Here is a 19,642-nt window from a genome sequence, read left to right as displayed (position 1 = left end):
ATTGGAGTCAGGCTCTAGCTTCTCTGCCCACTCAAGCCACGCAGAGGCATCAAAGTGTCACCAAATGCTCCAGAGCTTTTACCCCTCGGGCACGGACTACAAAGTAATGAGCATTTTAGTGGACTGCAGAATAGTTGGAGCTCGACTTGGCACATTGTACAATCCCCTTGCGAAAGCTGGCCGTGGAGCAGTCACTGGTGGAGATGCTCACAACCCTTGGCAATGTCACCATCCCAGTTTGGACCAGTCTCCCCCATGGTTCAAGCTAACAATGCAGCCTTGCAGCGCAGGTTAGGAAAATGCCTGCATCTGAGCTGAGAGCACAGAATGCAGTCCAGTGGGCAAAGCTGCTGCCAATCAGTCGAGTAGAGTGGGGCGGAGGTGGTTAGGGTTTCGGGCAGCCATGCAGCACACTAATCTCTTGCCATGCAAGTGGTGGCCAGCACTCTCCGGGATGTGCTAAGGGGCCTTCAGACTATGTTAACCCACGCATCTCTTTCGTTCTGCAGAAAGAGTACATCAGGATCATCAAGCCTGGTGACATAGCTTTATGCCTTTTGGCTTCGAGAGAGTGAAGACGACGAAGAGAGTGACTGAGGCACCTGGCTGTGCAGAGGGAGGAGCAGTACCCTCTGGAAGAAGAGGCAGCTAGAGCACCCACACAAACTACTGAAGAGTCACAGCGAGCTGCCCATAGCCTCTGAGAAAGGGGAAAATGGCTGTGTGGGACACGGAAATACTGCAGCTGGCAGGGGACGCACTCTGTGGAGACAAGGAGGCACTCCGGCCGGCAGGGGGTGCACGCTGTGGAGACAGGGAGGTACTCCAGCCGGCAGGGGGCGCACTCTGTGGAGTTTCCGGGGCTTCGGCCTGTCCAGGGCACCATCTTTCCGGTGCCGGGTGTCTGACCTTTCCCAGCGACTGGAGCCGGCGAGGGCGAGAGGAAGCGGCTGCCATGTATCTGCTCAAAGCGACCCTGATATTGGCTCAGGAGTCGGTGCGGGACGCGGCTTCCCTCAGGGTCCGACAGGTGAGATGGGCCCCGTTGTCACCCGACCGGAGCCGGCATCTCCGTGCGGGGGAAGGGGCTGAGTGCAGCCCGGGGCGGGGATGCCGCTGTGTCGCTGCTCACTGGCGGCACGGCTTTGTTGGCTGGTCCCTATATCGGGATAAACTGTGTCTCGAAGGGAAGATTATGACCCCCGGGGTTAATATGGATCCGGTGCTTACTGGGGGTTCCCATCAATGTGATCCCTATCTTCCGGCTCCCGGGCTCCTCTGGTTCCTTGTGGAACCCGCTTTTCCTTTCATTTTTCGGACCTTTTTTGTTCTTGTTCCCAGGCATCGATGTGTGGCCAGGAGGTGGTTTCACAAGACAAGTGGGCTCTGCTGAACTGCCCAACTGACTGAGCTAGTCATATCCCAGAATTGAAAGTTTCAAAGGACAATTTGATCGTGAGAAATATTACAATAAATATTGAACATGTGCAACATTTACGTTAGGGGGAGGGGGGGGCACCGATTACCAATCGGAACAGCAACCTTTTCCCCCATCTCTGGTCCCTAGTACTCAAAACTGGAAGAAAGAATTTGCCTTTATATAATGTCTTTCACAATATCGAGATGTCCCAAAACAAATGAGGCATTTGAAGTCTAATCTCTGTTTCGATGCAATATCCCAGCACTGATCAGCTGATTCGGGATAAACTAGGGATTGAATCAGTTCTGTTGAAGGGTCATGAGGACTTGAAACGTCAACTCTTTTCTTCTCCGCCGTTGCTGTCAGACCTGTTGAGTTTTTCCAGGTAATTCTGTTTTTGTTTTGGATTTCCAGCATCCGCAGTTTTTTGTTTTTATCTCTAGGGATTGAATCTTGTTTGAAATGGCTCAGCGAGATGAGAGTTGCTGAACCACTGGGAAAGCATGTTTTTGCTGTTTTTTTTTAAATCTGACTATTTTGGAATTAGTTGGTACTAGTTCTGGCTTGCTTAGGCCTTAAACTCTGGAATTCCATCCCTAAACTTTTCTACCTCTCCCTCTCCTCCTTTTAAGGTGGTACTCAAGACCATTTTTGACCAAGCTTTTGGTCACCTGGTCCTAATGTCTCATGTAGCTTCAGTGTCAAATTTTGTTTTGTGAAGTGCTTTAAGATGTTTTGCAGCATCAAACATACTTTATAAATGCAAATTATTAAAGTACTGACTTGGACGTTTGATAGAATCAACTTGTGTTCATTAGTAGCAAGGCTACCTGGAAAAAAGATTCACACCAGTAATGTATTTTGGCTGCACCATAAACACAACTGGTGCACACCCCATCAAAAATAGACACATTTCATGTTCTTTAATAAAACATTGTCATACTCTTTCCATGATCACTGCAACTGATGGGATATTCAACTCTTCAGTCATTTGAATCTCACTTGCGGTTGGAGGCTGTCTGATACATTTTGAGGATGATTTTTGCTTTTCTGTCGCAAGAAAGTGGCCCCAGAAATAGACTGCAGCCCTCTGCTCATGTTGTCAAGTGATGCACATTGAGTTGCCACAACCTTTCTGTTGTTCCCTGTCAGGGCTGTTCCTCGATGGCAGGGGCCCGCAGTTTACATGTTTTTTGTCTGTTCCTTTTATTTACCAACTTCTGTCAAATTATTTAAACAATTTCAATTTTTTTATTCATTCATGGGATGTGGGCATCGCTGGCTAGGCCAGCATTTATTCCCATCCCTAATTGCCCTTGTTCTTTGAAGAGTCAACCACATTGGGCCAGGCCAGGTAAGGATGACATCTCCTTCCCTAAAGGGCATTCGTGAACCGGATGGGTTTTTACAACAATTGACAATGGTTTCATGGTCATCATCAGACTTTTAATTCCAGATTTTTATTGAATTCAAATTTCACTATGGTGGGGTTTGAAGCCAAGTCCCCAGAACATTACCCTGGGACTCTGGAATACCAGTCCAGTGACAATACTGCCATGCCACCACCTACCCTATACAGCCTTAACCATTCACACAATTTCTCTTGACAAACTCCATCTCAGTTTGTTACTGAATTAAGTGTACCACACACCTGGTGTAATATGCTATTGTATTATTGTAATGGAAAAAATGTTAAACAGGAAAGGAGTTACACTTGGTAAATAATAATACAGCTTTTAGTGATTTAAGAAAATTTATTAAAAATAGGGGTCTCTTTTCAATCAGCTCAACATGTTAACAAATGTTATAATACCTGGAGAGGCCGATAACTTTCACAAAGAAATTAGAACTTCTCATGACTGAAAGGGTTACATGACAACATTTTAAGTTTGAAGACTTTTACAGTAGTGAGCAAATTAAAAGCAACACTGAATAAATCCTATTTCAGTAGGCAATTTATACTCTAAACTACCGAAAAAAAACTCCCCATGACTGAAAATCCCTCTCTATAGTTATATTTGATGCTGTCTCTTAAGTGTACACTTCATTCTCCAGGAACCAGTCCAAGGTTATTCTCAGCTCCTCATGGTTTGCTCCCTTTTACCAGTTGGATAACTTCTAATCCCGAACTGACTTTCATGGTGATGATTAACCTAGAGATCCCTTCCTTGAGGCAAAGCTAGGCAAATCTTCCAGCTTTATTTGGACTCTCACAAGCTTAGTCTCTTCATTCCACCCGTGAGCTCCCAACCACATTCTGTGTGGTGACTAGTAGTGACTGGCTGCTTCTATCTCTTTTTCTCTGTCTCTCAGATTCTTGCAGACTGACTTCTCTGTGAAGTTCAGGAAAACCCACAACCAGTTCACAATGGCTTTCTATGGATTTTTCCCTCTCAAAGCCTTTCTCCATGGCAATGTGAATCACATGGGACTTGTAACCAAGTAGATATGCTAATTAGCTGTCCTTTAGCCACCCCCCCCCCCCACTCCATTTTTTTAAGAATTAATTGAAAATTTAACCATTTACTAAACTCCTATTGTTGTTTTTGGTCTGGTATGTGGTCATCATGGTCCTGGACTTGTTGATACGGCTGGAGGCAAAACTGTTAGCAAACTCCCTTATGCTAACTACTTACAAGGTAGTCTTTATAGGAAGCTTTACATGGAACTATCTCTCTTAATGCTCTGTTATCATAAGATCTTACATCACTGATGATGTAGACATTTATTTACATATTTAACATTAACACTTTACCGAAGGGCCTCTTCTGCCCTGTGTGATTTTGTGAACATAAACATGACATTCCTAACACCTCCCTGCGACATGGAGACTAACAGTCTGTCCACTGTTGGCACAGCTGCTCTGGTCATTGTTTAGGTGCACCTTCTTCCTGGGAAGACAGTTGGGCCTCCTTTTAACCTTTAACAACCAAGCCACCCATGCTTGTTGCTGGGCAGAATTCAGATCAGGTCACATGACCTGCATTCCTCCATTTTACCCTGAATTAATGAGAGTGTCCCAAAATATAACAATGTTACAAACTTGATATTTATAAAAATCAATGTTACCATTTTACTTATTACCATATCTGAGTCTCCATACTGATTGAAGGAAATCTCACACATGAGTTTCTGTTTGCCTGATATAGAGTGTAACTCTTCTGTAAGGGCCGTGTCACACTCCTAAATGTAGAGTGCTTGGGCAAGCCAAGGCCCAGCCATTCTGGGTGTGCACAAAGGAGCTACTGGAATTCAGCTACCTAAAATCATACACCCACCAGCACAAGTTACAAGTAAGCTTCTAGATGCTCCTGAAGGGCATTGACTTGGAGAGTTATTTGGAAAAAATTGCAATCCCAGTAATTGGTCCACTCTCTATGTTTCACAATTAGCCATGATGGTTAACAGTTAATAATAGTGGGCAACGATAACGTACTGGTTTTGTCGCTGGACTAGGATTCTAGGGTAATGTTCTGAGGACCCGGGTTCGAATTTGAATTCAATAAAAATCTGGAATTATAAGTCTAATGATAACCACGAAGCCATTTTTGTAAAATAAAACCATCTGGTTCACTAATGCCCTTTAGAGAAGGAAATCTGCTGCTCTTACCTGGTCTGACCTACGTGTAACTCCGGACCCACAACAATGTGGTTGACTCTTTAAAAAAAAATGCCCTCTGAACAAGGGCAATTAGGGATGGGCAGTAAATGCTGGCCTAGCCAACGACGCCCACATCCCATGATCAAATAAAAAAAAAGAAAAAAGTGTCCTGTAATACTGTGGACCTTTTTGGCTCAGGTTATTGATTTTCAAGTCTGTTACAAAGGCTTGCAATATTTCATCAACAGTCGTAGGTTCCAGAGGCTCCTCATGAATAGTGTCAGCACCTTCCTGGCCATACCATTCAAGGGCAGAGTTTGAGGTATGAAACTTCAGGACTATCTTCTTGCTTCGCTGCAACTCAAACTTGGTAGGCACCAGTGACCTTTTGTGGGAATTTTTGAGTAGGGGGTTAGGCCTTTTAACCTCTTGAACCTGTTTCCCTTATTCAGTGAGACCATGGCTTTTGCGGCCTAATTTCATATACGCACCTTTGCCCAATATCACTTAATACTTTTAATTAGCAAAACATCTATCATTCTCTGATTTAAAATTAACAATTGATCTAACATCATTTGCTGTTTACGGTAGACAGTTCCAAATTTCTACCCTTTTGTGTCTAGATGTGTTTCCTGATTTCACTCCTGAAAGGTCTGGCTCTAATTTTTAGACTGTGCTTCCTAGTCCTAGATTCCCATACTAAAGGACGTTGTTTCTTTCTGTTAATTCCCCTTAATATCCTGAAAACCTTGATAAAATCTTACATTTTCCCTGGACGTTAGAAAGTTATGTTTTCCCTACTTGTGATTTAACCCTTAGAGTCCAGGCAACATTCTGGTAAATCTGTGCTGCAATCCCATGATAATGCCAGTATGGCCTTCCTCAGATGTGATGTCCGGAACTGCTCACAATAAATCTGATAATCATAATGATGTTCTTCTGGTTCACTGTACTTTATGCATGTATATCTTTACAGAATTACACTTGTTGAAAAGTTCTGTCAGTGAAATGACTGCTGACCTCTGGCTTGATCATTGCACTGGTCATATTCTGATTATCAAAGGCCCATCACTATAAGGATTATTGGTTAAGGCACTTTTAAAAAATCTCGTAACTATTTGTTATCTTTAATTGTTTTGCCATTAACTTGGTTTTAGTAGAATAATAATTGTGCTTTTATTTACATTTCTCTTTGTTTCCTTGATCCTAAAATGGGATTGCATATCCTCAAGACAGTTTTCCTTAAATGCAAGTAAGGGGACTCCATGGGTACTGTTTGGATTGGATTGACAACAATGGTGTGTGTAGAGCTGCTGTCATTCGCTCAGTACTTTGATTCCACTAAATACAGCTTTGAGGTAGCAGAATGAGATCTGCAGATCTCTGTCCAGGGAAGCTGAAGTGGAAAGGTCGTAGAGGACGTATCAGTAACACATCATCCATAATGTTTTACCTTGGAGATTGGACTTGCATATTTCTTTTTGAATTTCAAACCATATTACCAGCACACAAGACCTTAAAAGGCAACAACAATTGAACGGAGAACCTGAGTAATTCAAAGAAGGTGCAAAATCATCTTTCACTGTTCAGTAACAATCAATATTTCTTCAATATTTTCTTTCAGGTTCTTAAAAACATCTGTCGGCAATGTTCATCTGGAATCTTACCTAACAAAATGATTCGGAATATAGGAATCTCTGCACACATTGACTCTGGGAAAACCACACTGACAGAAAGAGTTCTATATTACACAGGAAGAATAGCAGAAATGCATGAGGTACTGTGAATTTTATTTTGAAATGTTCAGATATATATAAAATATTTCTTAATCTGATGAATAACTAAGTTCCAGACAGTTCAAAAAGAAAGTTGAAGCTGTTATGGCACAAAAGTAATTATAGGTTGAGTCAAGTACATAAAAGGTACTTTTGATGTGAAATTTCACCAGAAAGTTTGTTACAAGTTTCACTTTTTTCACCAGACTAGTTCCTGTAAATCAATTAAGTTTGTTTGTTCTATTACAAAGCAACAAGCACTAAATTTTGCAGCCTTTCTTTTCTGTGACATCATTTTAAAACCTGACAGGTGAGACATGTTTGCTGGTTTCCAAATAAGTGTGAAATAATCCTGGAACATATTTGCTTGTTTGATCAAAACAAGAAGCCGGTACTCAAGAGATCTCTGATAAAATGATATGCTGCAATTTGTTAGTTTGTCTTGTATTGAATAATATTCTTTGGAACCCCACTCAATTATTACAAAATCAAGTGTCTTTGTTTTGTCATTGGACTTTGTCATAAGTATATTTTCCCAGTCAGTGTATAACTATTCTGCACATATGGAGCAATGCTTGGCATCTAGTCATTCAGCTATTAAAACCTTTTTATGTTAACTACTTTCTGTTTGATAGTTCTTAGGTTGAAACCTGTTGGGTTTATTTAAGCAACTACAATTTTTTTGAGCAGGGATAAAAAACCAAGAGTAAAATATTGTGTATGTTGGAAATATGAAATAAAAACAAAATATTGGAAATACTCAGCAGACTAGGAGAGAAACACAGTTGGCATTTCGGGTCATTGGCATTTCGGGTCATTGACCGTTCATCTCTTTTTTTTCTGTTCTGAGAAAAGACCATCAACCTGAAGCTTTGACTTGTTCTCTGTCTTTGCAGACTTTGCTAGCCCTGCTGAGTATTTCCAACATTTTCTGTTTGTATTTATGATAATTCAAAGTTGACTTTAAAAGTTATTTTTTGAAATAAGGAGGCTTGATCATGTCAACACTTCTGATTGATAAGTTTGCATGGTGCTGTGAGAGTCACACATTCACTGTTCGTGGACACATATATGACATTTTCCTTTTTATGGTCCAAGGGAGTAATGCTGCTGTTATGACTCCGTTCAGATTTGTTGCTGTTTGCACAATGACAATCATCAGTTAATAGTGCCCTTCACAAGAAGCGACAGACAAGAAAACTGCCTAATATCGCTTGATCAGTAATGTAATATTTTCCCATTATCACATAAGCTTCAGCAAGTACCTCAAATTATGCCATTGAGATCAAATTGACACAGTAGCACTTTAATTTTATTCTTTTTAAACTGTTATGGTAATTAAATTTGAAAGAAGTCTAACCCTAAGTTAGCAAGGCTTGTAAATAGCTTTATTTTCCCTCCTTGGAGCTTTTATTTTCTTAGCAATCCCTGATAATTGTTTTTTTAAAATCTCAACAGCAGAGAATGACAGTTCCTCACAGAACAGTCATTTATGGCAGCAGCAAAAATGCATGTAAGTCCACATTTGTCAACTGGGACACAAATCTTTAATAGATAACTACTTAACTACTGCCTGGCTGTGCATCTGACTCTTATGGTAAGGAGAGGGCTCTATATATGCTTGCATATGTGAACGGCTCCCCTGCTAACTGGTAAATTGTGATTGCATTGAAAATGTGGATGGGAGCACCTAATTTCTTTAGCTATGTAATGAGCTCTGCTTCATTTGAGATAGTATCTTTGACAACCAATGGACCTCTTCAGCACTTGTTAAACCTATACTAAAGTTCAAAATGGTGCTCTAGGAAAACTCTCACCACATCATTCCAGTGTCTGATTGAAACTTAACTCAAGTGTACCATAACCAACTTGTGTAAAGGCCAATTCTCTGGATTACAGATACAGCCAAAATCCAACCATTAATTCAAAATGAAGGTCATTTAAAACACAGTCTTTAATTCACTAACTCTTCTGTGTTAAAGAGATTGTGTTGCTTCGAATTGGCAGGTGAAAGGAAAGGATGGTGTGGGTGCCATAATGGATTCTATGGAACTGGAGCGACAGCGAGGAATCACTATCCAATCTGCAGCTACATACACAGTATGGAATAAAAGGAATATCAATATAATTGATACACCAGGTGATGTGTGAGACGAGTATTGATATCCTTTAAATGATCAAGTTGGAGCAGATTTGAATAAATTGGAAGGAGAAAGAATGATAGTAGGAATTTAATGATATGAAAAAATAATTGTGAAGAAGAGTGAAGGACAGTGAGAGATCTACAGTCATTTCTCTGGTACATTATGGAATATCTTCCCCGCCAAAAATATATATTTTTTTTTAGTCATGGTTTGGGCTTTGTTGCTTAAAATCTCTCCCATTGCTCCTCTTCTCCTGAAGACAGCATTTTGTAACGGGATGCACCGTTACGCCCAAATGACACCTTGATGTGTGAGCTTCTTGTAAGTGTCAGTGTGCATCAGTTTCCACATGTGCGCTGACAGCACCAAACTCTGCTCACCACCACCTCTCTTGACTCTACCGCTGCTTCTAAATTATCAGACTTTTATCCGACATCCAGCATTGGATGAGCAGAAATTTCCTCCAATTAAATATTGAGAAGATCAAAGCCATTGTCTTTGTTCCCATAATAATCTCTGTTCACTGACTCCATTCCTGAATCAGACTGTTGCGCAACCTTGGTGTATTACTGATCCTGAGATGAGCTTCTGACCACACATCTGTGCCATCACTAAGACTGCCCATTTCCACCTCATTAACATTGTCTGACTCTGCTCTTCGATCAGTTCATGTGCTGCTGAAACTCTCAGCCATGCCTTGCTACCTCTAGACTTTACAATTACAGTGCACACATGACTGATCTTTCACATTCTACTCTCCATAATCTAGAAGTCATCAAAACTCTGCAGTCCATGTCCTTAATTAGCGCCAAGACCAGTTCATCCATCACTCCTGTGCTCACTACATTGACTCTGTTAAAAAATGCCTTGATTTTAAAATTCTCATCCTTGTTTTTAAACCTCCGTGACCACACCCCCTCCTAACTCTATGACTTCTTCCAGCCTCATGGCATTCAGAGATATCCTCTATTTCTGGCCTCTTGAGCATCCCTGGTTTGAATTACTATTGTTGTTTGTGCTCTGAAATGTCCTCTCTAAACTGCTGTACCACTGCCTCCTCTTTTAAGATACACCTCAATATCTAGTTGTTTGACCAAACTTTTGGTCATCTGCCTTAATATCTCCATATGTGGCTTTGTGTCAAATTTATTTTATAATGCTGCTATAGTGTGTCTTGGAGCATTTCATTATGTTGACTGTGCTAAAAATAATCCATTATAATTTTACTATGGCAATGTTTACAGGTGAGATTAATTTAGTTCTCTCATCTGCACATGTACCATTCCACAAATGTCATTGGAGATGAGAACCTGTTCTGTTTTCTCCCTGGGGGTTAAGCAGAAGTTCTACAGTTAGACTCTCCTTTATTTGAGACAAATTAATTCACTATAGAATAGAGATTGAATTTGGTACCTTTCTTGTTTGTAAGAAGGACACCATGCTATGTGTTTACATATAGAGCTTTCAAGGTAATGTTAAAAACCTGCAAAAGTTGCTGATAATGAATGGTTATTGAAGTGTCAGCAAAAAGAATTGTTTTCTTGTAAACATTTTACTTCCTCTTATTCATTGAACAATGGAATTGAACAAGTGAATTGGCAGAAATTTGTATTTATGTAGCACCTTTAACATAGTAAAATAAACCAAGGAGCTTCACAGGAACATTAAATAAAATTTGACACTGAGTCACATCAGGAGATATTGGGAAAGATGACCAAAAGCTTGATCAGGTCGTTGACAGGGCCCTCAACCATGTCTGGCCCATCTCCCGCGCATCCGCCCTCACGCCTTCTCCTCCCTCCCAGAAACATGATAGGGTCCCCCTTGTCCTCACTTATCATGCCACCAGCCTCCACATTCAAACGATCGTCCTCCGCCATTTCCGCCAACTCCAGCATGATGCCACCACCAAACACATCTTCCCTTCACCCCCCCGGCGGCATTCCATGGGGATCGTTCCCTCCGGGACACCCTGGTCCACTCCATCACCTCCTACTCCTCAACCCCCACCTATGGCACCTCCCCATGCCCACGCAAAAGATGCAACACCTGCCCCTTCACTTCCTGTCTCCTCACTGTCCTAGGGCCCAAACACTCCTTTCAAGTGAAGCAGCATTTCCCCCAACTTAGTCTACTGCATTCGTTGCTCCCAATGTGGTCTCCTCTACATTGGAGAGACCAAACGTAAACTGGGTGACCGCTTTGCAGAACACCTGCGGTCTGTCCGCAAGAATGACCCAAACCTCCCTGTCGCTTGCCATTTTAGCACTCTACCCTGCTCTCTTGCCCACATGTTTGTCCTTGGCTTGCTGCATTGTTCCAATGAAGCCCAACGCAAGCTATAGGATTAGCACCTCATCTTCCGACTAGGCACTTTACAGCCTTCCGGACTGAATATTGAATTCAACAATTTTAGATCTTGACCTCCCTCCTTCATCCCCACCCCTTTTCTGTTTCTTCCCCCTTTTGTTTTTTCCAATAATTTATATAGATTTTTCTTTTCCCTCCTATTTCCATTATTTTTAAATCTTTTATGCCCCCCCCCAATAGAGCTGTACCTTGAGTGCCCTACCATCCATTCTTAATTAGCAAATTCGTTTAGATAATATCACCTCTGTGTTCTTTTGTCTGTGACATCTTTTGATTATCTGCTCCTATCACTGCTTGCTTGTCCCTACAACCACACCACCCCCCCTCCACTTCTCCCCCACCTTAAACCAGCTTATATTTCACCCCTCTCCTTGGATTCACCCAGTTCTGTTGAAGGGTCATGAGGACTCAAAACGTCAACTCTTTTCTTCTTCGCCGATGCTGCCAGACCTGCTGACTTTTTCCAGGTAATTCTGTTTTTGTTTTGAAATCAATTTTAAGGATTGTTTAAAAGGGGAGAGACAGTTAGAGACTGGAGAAGTTTAGGGAATTAAGTCCAGAGTTTAGGGCCTTGCCAAGGCCAGCTGACAGCATGGACATCAATGGTGGAGCGAATAAAAGCAGGGCTGCACAAGAGACCAGAATTGGGGGAGCAGAGAGAACTTAGAAGCTTGTAGGGCTGGAGGAGATTGCAGAGATGTGGATAGGAAACGCCATGGAGGGATTTAATCACAAGAATGAAGATTTTAAAATCCAGGCATTGTTGGATTGGGAGTTAGCATAGGTCAGCAAGCATGTGGGTGATGAGCAATTGGGACTTGATGCGAGTTAGGATATGGACTGCAGATATTTGGATGAGCTAGTGGTTTCTGGAGGGTGGAAGATGGATCATTTAATTTTTTTACTCCTTTATACCTTGAGATTATTTCAGAAGCACTTGACTTCTTTCTATTACAGTTAATCTGATTTGTGTGGAAAATGCACACAGAAATATTTGTGGAATTGTATTCAGCATAAAACGTGTATGCAAGATACTGTAATGAAAGAGGGAAGTCTGTTGATTTAAAACTAGCTTCTTTTACCTGTGAACAATGCCGCAGGAAATTAGGTATTTAGAGCATGCTCTGTGACACTTAGCATGGCTCCAGCCACAGTTGGGAAGCACAGCATAGAATAGAGCACTGAAGACTGGGGGAGGGCTAGCAAATGGGTTAGTGAATGTTATAATTAAGATCATTGTCCCTCAATAATTTATACTTGTTATGATTTATTTTTAGGTAACTAATTTTTAACTAACTCCCCTGTTCCAGAATAGTGGAATAAATGTATTCAATCAGTGCAAACATAGATCCATTGCCAACAGTTATTGCTCTCTATGCTTCAAAGGACATTGAAGCAATACCCAAATCTGTGTGTCAGTGACATAAAAACTGCTTGCTCATGTGGCTTAGTACAAGGCTTAACTGTAAAATAAAACATTATTTGTCATAAAATGTAGCTTTTTTTTAAAAAGTACCCGTACTTTCTGTTTGCAAGTCTCTCTTTCCCCATCCCAGGTCCTAAAATTAATTGTCTGGAACACCGTTCATGATGTTGTAAACCACCAGAGTGACAATGGTACATTGTAGAAATTGTAGTCTGCTAACTGGATGAGCCTCCTTATTTGCAAAGTAGTTGATGCATGCCATGAAACAGAGCAGGATTAAACCCTAGGCTGCAAGAAGAATTGGAGAAATTTCAAGCTCAAGACACTTTATTGATTCTATTAATTTATTATGTTAGACATTTTATTTTTAGTTTTGTATCTTTGGGTTGCTAAGAAAACAAGATGGTTCCTGGATCATTTCCTGCTTTTCTATCTGTTGAGTATTATTTCAATAAATAAATATTTGTGAAATATGATTTTCTTTTTTCTGCAGATATTTAATCTAGTCAGAAAGGTGTGAGGATCAGTGTATTATAGGTTTTGCACATATAATAGTTGGGGTTGCATACTTGATTATACTTGATGCAAGACTTGATTATACTGATGTGTATATATAATGAAGAAGTGTAGATGATTTCTTTTTGGATCTATGCATACATTGCATAAAGCTTAATATCTGCATGCATTTTACGTACAAGCATGTCACAACTAGTTTCACAATACAATGTATATCACAATGCTCAGTGCAATTGACTGTTGAGAAGTAGCCTGTTTAATTTGGGAATGCATCGACAATAGATGAGAGAGGCTGTAATGAGAATAGTTTTGTTACTTTAAATTTTCTGATAATTAGTTCATTAGCTGTTTGTGGTGTTTTCCTGTGCAAGTCTAACTTCAAGAGTAAGTTATTGGTTATAAAACACTGGGACATCGTGATGATGTGTTATGGTGCTATATAAATGTTCACCTTGTTCCTCTTTCTCAAATGGCGCACACAATGATTAAAACATGAACTGCCAGCCAGCAAGTTACATGATTTTTGGATATGGAATTTCTTACTTCATTGCAGGCTTGCTGCCATTTGCACCCTATCCATTTTATTGTACCTCATGCTCATATGCCTAAGTTGAATGTTGTTTCAAATGAGTAATTTCATAAATTGATATTTGCATTTCTATATTTCTACATTTTTTTAGACATTATCAATTTGCTTGCATTGTTTTCATTTTTGACCACAGTACAGAATGTCAAAAATGGTGTGCTCTAGGCACACTCGTACTACAGTCAGAAGTTCTTGATCATTAAACACACTATTGTTTGCTGCTTTTACAGGACATGTTGATTTCACAATAGAGGTGGAGCGTGCACTACGAGTGTTGGATGGAGCTGTTCTAGTTTTATGTTCTGTCGGTGGAGTTCAGTGCCAGACAATGACTGTAAACAGACAGATGAAGCGTTACAATGTTCCATTTCTTACATTCATAAATAAATTGGACAGATTGGGAGCTAATCCTAATCGAGCTCTTCAACAAATAAGGTTTGTGCTATAATGTGAAAAACTGACTATTTAAATTTCTTATATTGTGATTTTTCACATGAACACTAGTATTTTCTATTTTCTGCCACTTCCTCCTGAACCTTCGGTTTCAGGCCAAAATTTAAGTTGGAGGGTGTGGGTAGATTATGTGTTGGGGGGGTGTGCGGGGGGAAACATGACTTGCGGTTTTGTGTGGCATTTGATGCACATGGTTAGGCCGCAGGCTTGAGCACTGTCTGTTTATCATGCATCATTTGACTTCTGCAGAGGCCTGCAGTAAACTAAGTTTGTACTTTATGGAGATGAAATATATATTGAATATTTGTATCCAGTGCTCAGACTTGGAAACTGACCATTTGGGGGGGTGGTCATGAGAAGCCGTGGGGCTACTGGCACCCACAGAACTGTAAGGGATAAAGGAATGAACAACGTTAAGCTCCAATGGTTGTTTGGAACTGAAGACCGAAACCAAGACGGACTCCTTCAGATAGAGTTTAATTACTGGTCATAAAACTCTCCATAGACAGAACTTGTCTAACCTGGGTACTAAGCTTGTTAACTAATAATTAGCAATTGAGCTCCTTTAACTGTTTCCTTCCTCAACAAACGAGAGACGATGGGTAGATGAACACAGCACAGTGCAGGGAGACAAGATATAATATCCAGGGTGTGTGTACCACACTGGCAGCTATGTGTATAATCTACACACTGGCAGCAGTGTGTACCACCTACACACTGGCAGAAGTGTGTACCACCTACACACTGGCAGAAGTGTGTACCACCTACACACTGGCAGCAGTGTATACCATCTATAAGATAGACCGTAACAACTCAACAAGGCTCCTTCCACAGCACCTTCCAATCCCACGACCTCCACCGTCTAGAAGGACAAGGGCTGCAGATGCATGGGAACACCACCACCTGCAAGTTCCCCTCCAAGCCACACACCATCCTGACTTGGAACTATATTCCCATTCCTTCACTGTCGTTGGGTCAAAATCCTGGAACTCCCTTCCTAACAGCACTTAGGTGTAGCTACACCACATAGACTGCAGTGGTTTAAGAAGGCAGCTCACCACCACCTTATTAGGCAATTAGGGATGGGCAATAAATGCTGGTCTTGCCAGTGTTGCCCACACCCTGTGAAAGAAAGAAGAAAAGGAAATAGGATATGGTTTTGATGCTGCAGTTTCACATATAATGAATCACTGATTTTGACCAGGTTGCTAGGGAAGTGCTGAGTGGAGGCTACATACGAACATATGAATTAGGAGCAGGAGTAGGCTACTCAGCCCCTCAAGCCTGCTCCGCCATTCAATAAGAACATGGCTGATCTGATTTTAACTTCATATTCCTGCCTACCCCCAATAACCTTTCACCCCCTTGCTTACAAAGAATCTACCTACCTCTGCCTTAAAGATGTTCAAGGACTCTGCTTCAACCACCTTTTGAGGAAGAGAATTCCAAAGTGTCTCAACCTCCTCAGAGAATTTTTTTCCTCATCTCTGTCCTAAATGGGCACCCCTTATTTTGAAACAGTGACCCCTAGTTCTAGATTCTCCCACAAGAGGAAATATCCTTTCTACATTCATTCTGTCAAGTCCCCTCAGGATCTTATATGTTTCAATCAAGCAGCATCTTACTGTTCTAAACTCCAGGGGATACAAGCCTAGCCAGTCCAGCCTTCCCTCTTAAGATAACCTGCCCAGTCCTGCTTTTAATCTAATAAACCTTCTCTGAACTGCTTCTAATGCATTTACATCTTTCCTTAAATGAGGAGGCCAATACTGTACACAACACTCCAGATGTGGTCTCACCAATGCCCTGTACAACTGAAGCATAGCCTCAGTACTGTTGTATGCAATTCCTTTGCAAGAAATGATAACATTCTATTAGCTTTGCTAATTACTTGCTGCACCAGCATGCTAACCTTTTGTGATTCATGCATTAGGGCACCCAGATTCCTCTGCATCTCAAGAGCTCTGCAAACTCTCGCCATCTAGATAATATGCCTTTTTTTCATTCTTCCTGCCAAAATGGACAATCACATTTTCCTAAATATATTCCATTTGCCAGATCTTTGTCCACTCACCTAACATATCTATATCCTTTTGTAACCTCCTTATGACCTCTTCACAGTTTACTTTGCTACCGATCTTTGTGTCATCAACAAAGTTAGCAACTACACCATTGGTCCCTTCATCCAAATCATTTATATAAATTGTAAAGAGTTGAGGCCTCAGCAGTGATCCCTATGGTACACCGCTCATCGTGTCCTGCCAACCAGATGGGCTTGGTTTATTTCCCATAATGAAGACCAGACAAGCCACAAATAAATCAATATATGAAAACATCATGTCAAAGTAAGAGTCAGCTTCTTATATGGGTGGGGGTGGGGATATGGAATAATTTGAACATATATGAAATTTTGTACCACTTAAAGCATTGTCTTCAATAAATCACATGATGTAAATAAAGGCAGCCCGTAGGCCCATTTGATCTCGCCCTTTTGTTGTGATATTTGGACAGTGGAAAGGGTATAGCAAAGATTTACTAATATAGTGCCAGAAACGGTATGTTCTGATTAGCTTTATAAATAACCATATCAACTTGAGGTGCTGCCTTTGATGTTCTATGAACCTGTATTAAGTTCCTCTATCCTTCCGTAGAAGTGAGCCTGCTCCCACTTACTGTATAATTACTGTTGTTACTTGTTTTACTGAAATGCATCACCTCACTGCTTATTCACTATATTATGACTATTTATTTTGGTTTGTAAAACATTAAATTAACTATACCTCCTAATTTGGTATTTCAATACCATTCCCTCTAGGCCTATATCCAATGATTGGTAGACACAATGAACTACCCAAGAACAGAACCCTAAGGGACACCAGTCCCTGTTTTCAACCACTTAAAAAAAAATTGTCCTTTATTCCTATCTCTGCTTTCTCCATTCTGGCCAATTTTTAATCCAGTTTGCTCACCTCCCCATAATTCAATGCACCTTTAAATTTCCCTTGCAATTTTGTACTTTACCAGAGGCTTTACTGAAGTCCATGTATGCTTCATTGACTGCTTTTCTCATATCTACCCTACCATATCTGTTATCTATAGAAAGAATTCTTAAGCTTTGTCAAGCCAAATTGTTCCTTTTGAAATCTGTGCTGGCTACTTAAAACTATTTTTCCTTTATCTAGATATGTGGTAATCTCATTCTTAAGTGTAGACTAAAATTTTTCCATGCCACATATGTTAAACTAACGATTACTCAATTAGAACAAAAACAGAATTACCTGGAAAAACTCAGCAGGGCTAGCAGCATCGGCGGAGAAGAAAAGAGTTGACATTTCGAGTCCTCATGACCCTGTTTTCCAGGTAATTCTGTTTTGTTTTGGATTTCCAGCATCCTCAGTTTTTGGTTTTTATTTTTGATTATTCAATTAGATTCATCTCCCTTTTTAAAATGGGCACAAAACTGACTTCTTTACAGACCTCCAGCACCCATCCACACCCAGTGGAGCACCAAAATATCATTCTAAGCCATTTGCAATATCTTAATTCCTCAGCACACCAGGATATACCCTGAAATGCTGACATTTTGTCTTCCATTAGCTTACAAAAATGTACATTTTCCCCTTTCTCCTCAGCCACCTCACACTTAGTAACTTCAAAATTAATTTCTTCTCTAATATCCTCTTTGGTAAAGATCAATGCAAAATACTTATAAAGAACCTTAATTTTTTGATCATCCTCTGTAAAGTAACAATCCTCTTCTCTTGATGGGTGGGGGAGAGTGTCTCATTTCACTTCTGACGAGGAAGGAGTCTTGCACACACTTTAAGAATTTCTTTTCCTTTTCTCCATTCACTCACTTTGGCCTAATCGATGTGGATCACTCCCAGAACAATAATTTTGTTATTTTATTCTGACTCATTTCTCTTATCTGTGTGAAGATTTCATCTTTGATTTCCTTTCCACAATCTGGAGATCTGAATAGACTTCTAATGTAAAGTAATAGACTTTACTACTTTTTATTATCTTTGAACTCCAACCTTGATGATTCTTGTCTACACGATCCTCTCTGGAGCATGTAATGTCTCTTTAAATAATATTTCTACCCCATGTCCTTTATCTTTTCTATTGCTCCTAAGTATGTTCTATCCAGATGTTTATTTTCCATTTTTGTCCAGTTTGCAACCAAATCTCTGTTCATGCTGTTCATCTAAGTTTCTGCCACTAGGTGGCAGGTTGAGACATCCAAAATTGCCTCTGATATTTGTGGCTGTTCAATATGCGACAGAGCTGTAAGTTGTATGACCAGTTAATTATTCTATGTGCATAATTTGATAGCTATGTAGTACCTTAATAAAATTTTACACTTAAGGGATTGTTTCATTGAGAGGAGTGTCGTAAGAATATGTCTTCTTTGTTTCTTCATTTGCCTTCTGAAGGAAATAAGAATTTCAGTTCCACAGGTGGTGTCAAATAACTGTTCTTTATTTACACACTTTGGGCTATTTTGAACCTCTGCATCAGTGCAGTTAAGCCCAGCCTTCCAGCAGAATTCACTAGCTAGCAGTCAGAAGCAGGTGTTGTGGTCCTATTTCTTTTATTTTCCTTCTTCTTCTTTTGGGATACCCTTCCTTCAGAATACTGTTAAGTCATTGCCCAGCTCACCTCAGACCCAGAACCCGTTTGTATGGAGACAGTGCACTGCAATTACCTGCCGAATCATGAGGGCTGTGAAACATTTATGAACCCATCTTCTTTGGGGTATTTTTAAACCAGTATTTCTGAAATTTTGGTGTCTGAATGGTAGAGGAAATTGTATAAACTTCCTGTACTTTGTTTTGCTGTTCAATTTTCACTTAATGTTGATATTTGAAGCCTGTTGCAAGAAAGAAGAAGTCCCGAAATAATTCACAATGAATGGATAGATGGGCAAACCGACCATTACAACATGGTGCAAGAAGCCATTCGAAGTGGAAAGAATGTAAATGAGTGTGGTAGTGATGGGGAATATTGCAGTCAGGGGGATAGATACTGTTTTCTACAGCTGTTGCTGAGAATTCTAAAGGTTATGTTGCCTGCCCAGTGACAAGGCTAGAGACATCTCCTTGCAGCTGGAGACTAACTTGGAATGGGAGCAGGAGGACCCAATTGTTGTGGTCTAAGTAGGAACCATAATACATTTGAATAAGCTTGAAAGTAACATACTTGTCGAAAACAAAAATCTTAAACTTAATCATTGCCAATTACATAGGTCTGAGGGAGATGCTGGCTAAGGTTGCTTGGGTAAATACTCTAAAAGATATGGCTGTAAATAGTGGGAAACTTTTAAAGGAATGATTCAAAATTTTCATCCA

At 40.4% G+C, this 19,642-nt stretch overlaps 1 protein-coding gene across 2 annotated transcripts in view; it reads left to right on the top strand.

Annotated features, from left to right (window-relative positions):
* Nucleotides 1-903: 903 nt before the first annotated feature.
* Nucleotides 904-19,642, top strand: part of gfm1 (G elongation factor, mitochondrial 1) — a 74,349-nt gene continuing 55,610 nt past the window's right edge. For both annotated transcript variants that reach the window (XR_005946004.1, XM_041212630.1), the window contains exons 1-4: nt 904-1,030; nt 6,646-6,798; nt 8,804-8,936; nt 14,069-14,273. Coding sequence is in view for 1 of the 2 variants with exons in the window: in XM_041212630.1 (XP_041068564.1) it covers nt 956-1,030; nt 6,646-6,798; nt 8,804-8,936; nt 14,069-14,273 (566 nt within the window). In the remaining variant the exon portion in view is untranslated. The remainder of the gene's footprint in view (nt 1,031-6,645; nt 6,799-8,803; nt 8,937-14,068; nt 14,274-19,642) is intronic.

This window comes from Carcharodon carcharias, chromosome 2 (genome assembly GCF_017639515.1).
Source record: "Carcharodon carcharias isolate sCarCar2 chromosome 2, sCarCar2.pri, whole genome shotgun sequence".
Taxonomy (NCBI): domain Eukaryota; kingdom Metazoa; phylum Chordata; class Chondrichthyes; order Lamniformes; family Lamnidae; genus Carcharodon; species Carcharodon carcharias.
Note: the sequence above shows the minus strand (reverse complement) of the source record. Positions and strands in the feature narration are given on the sequence as shown.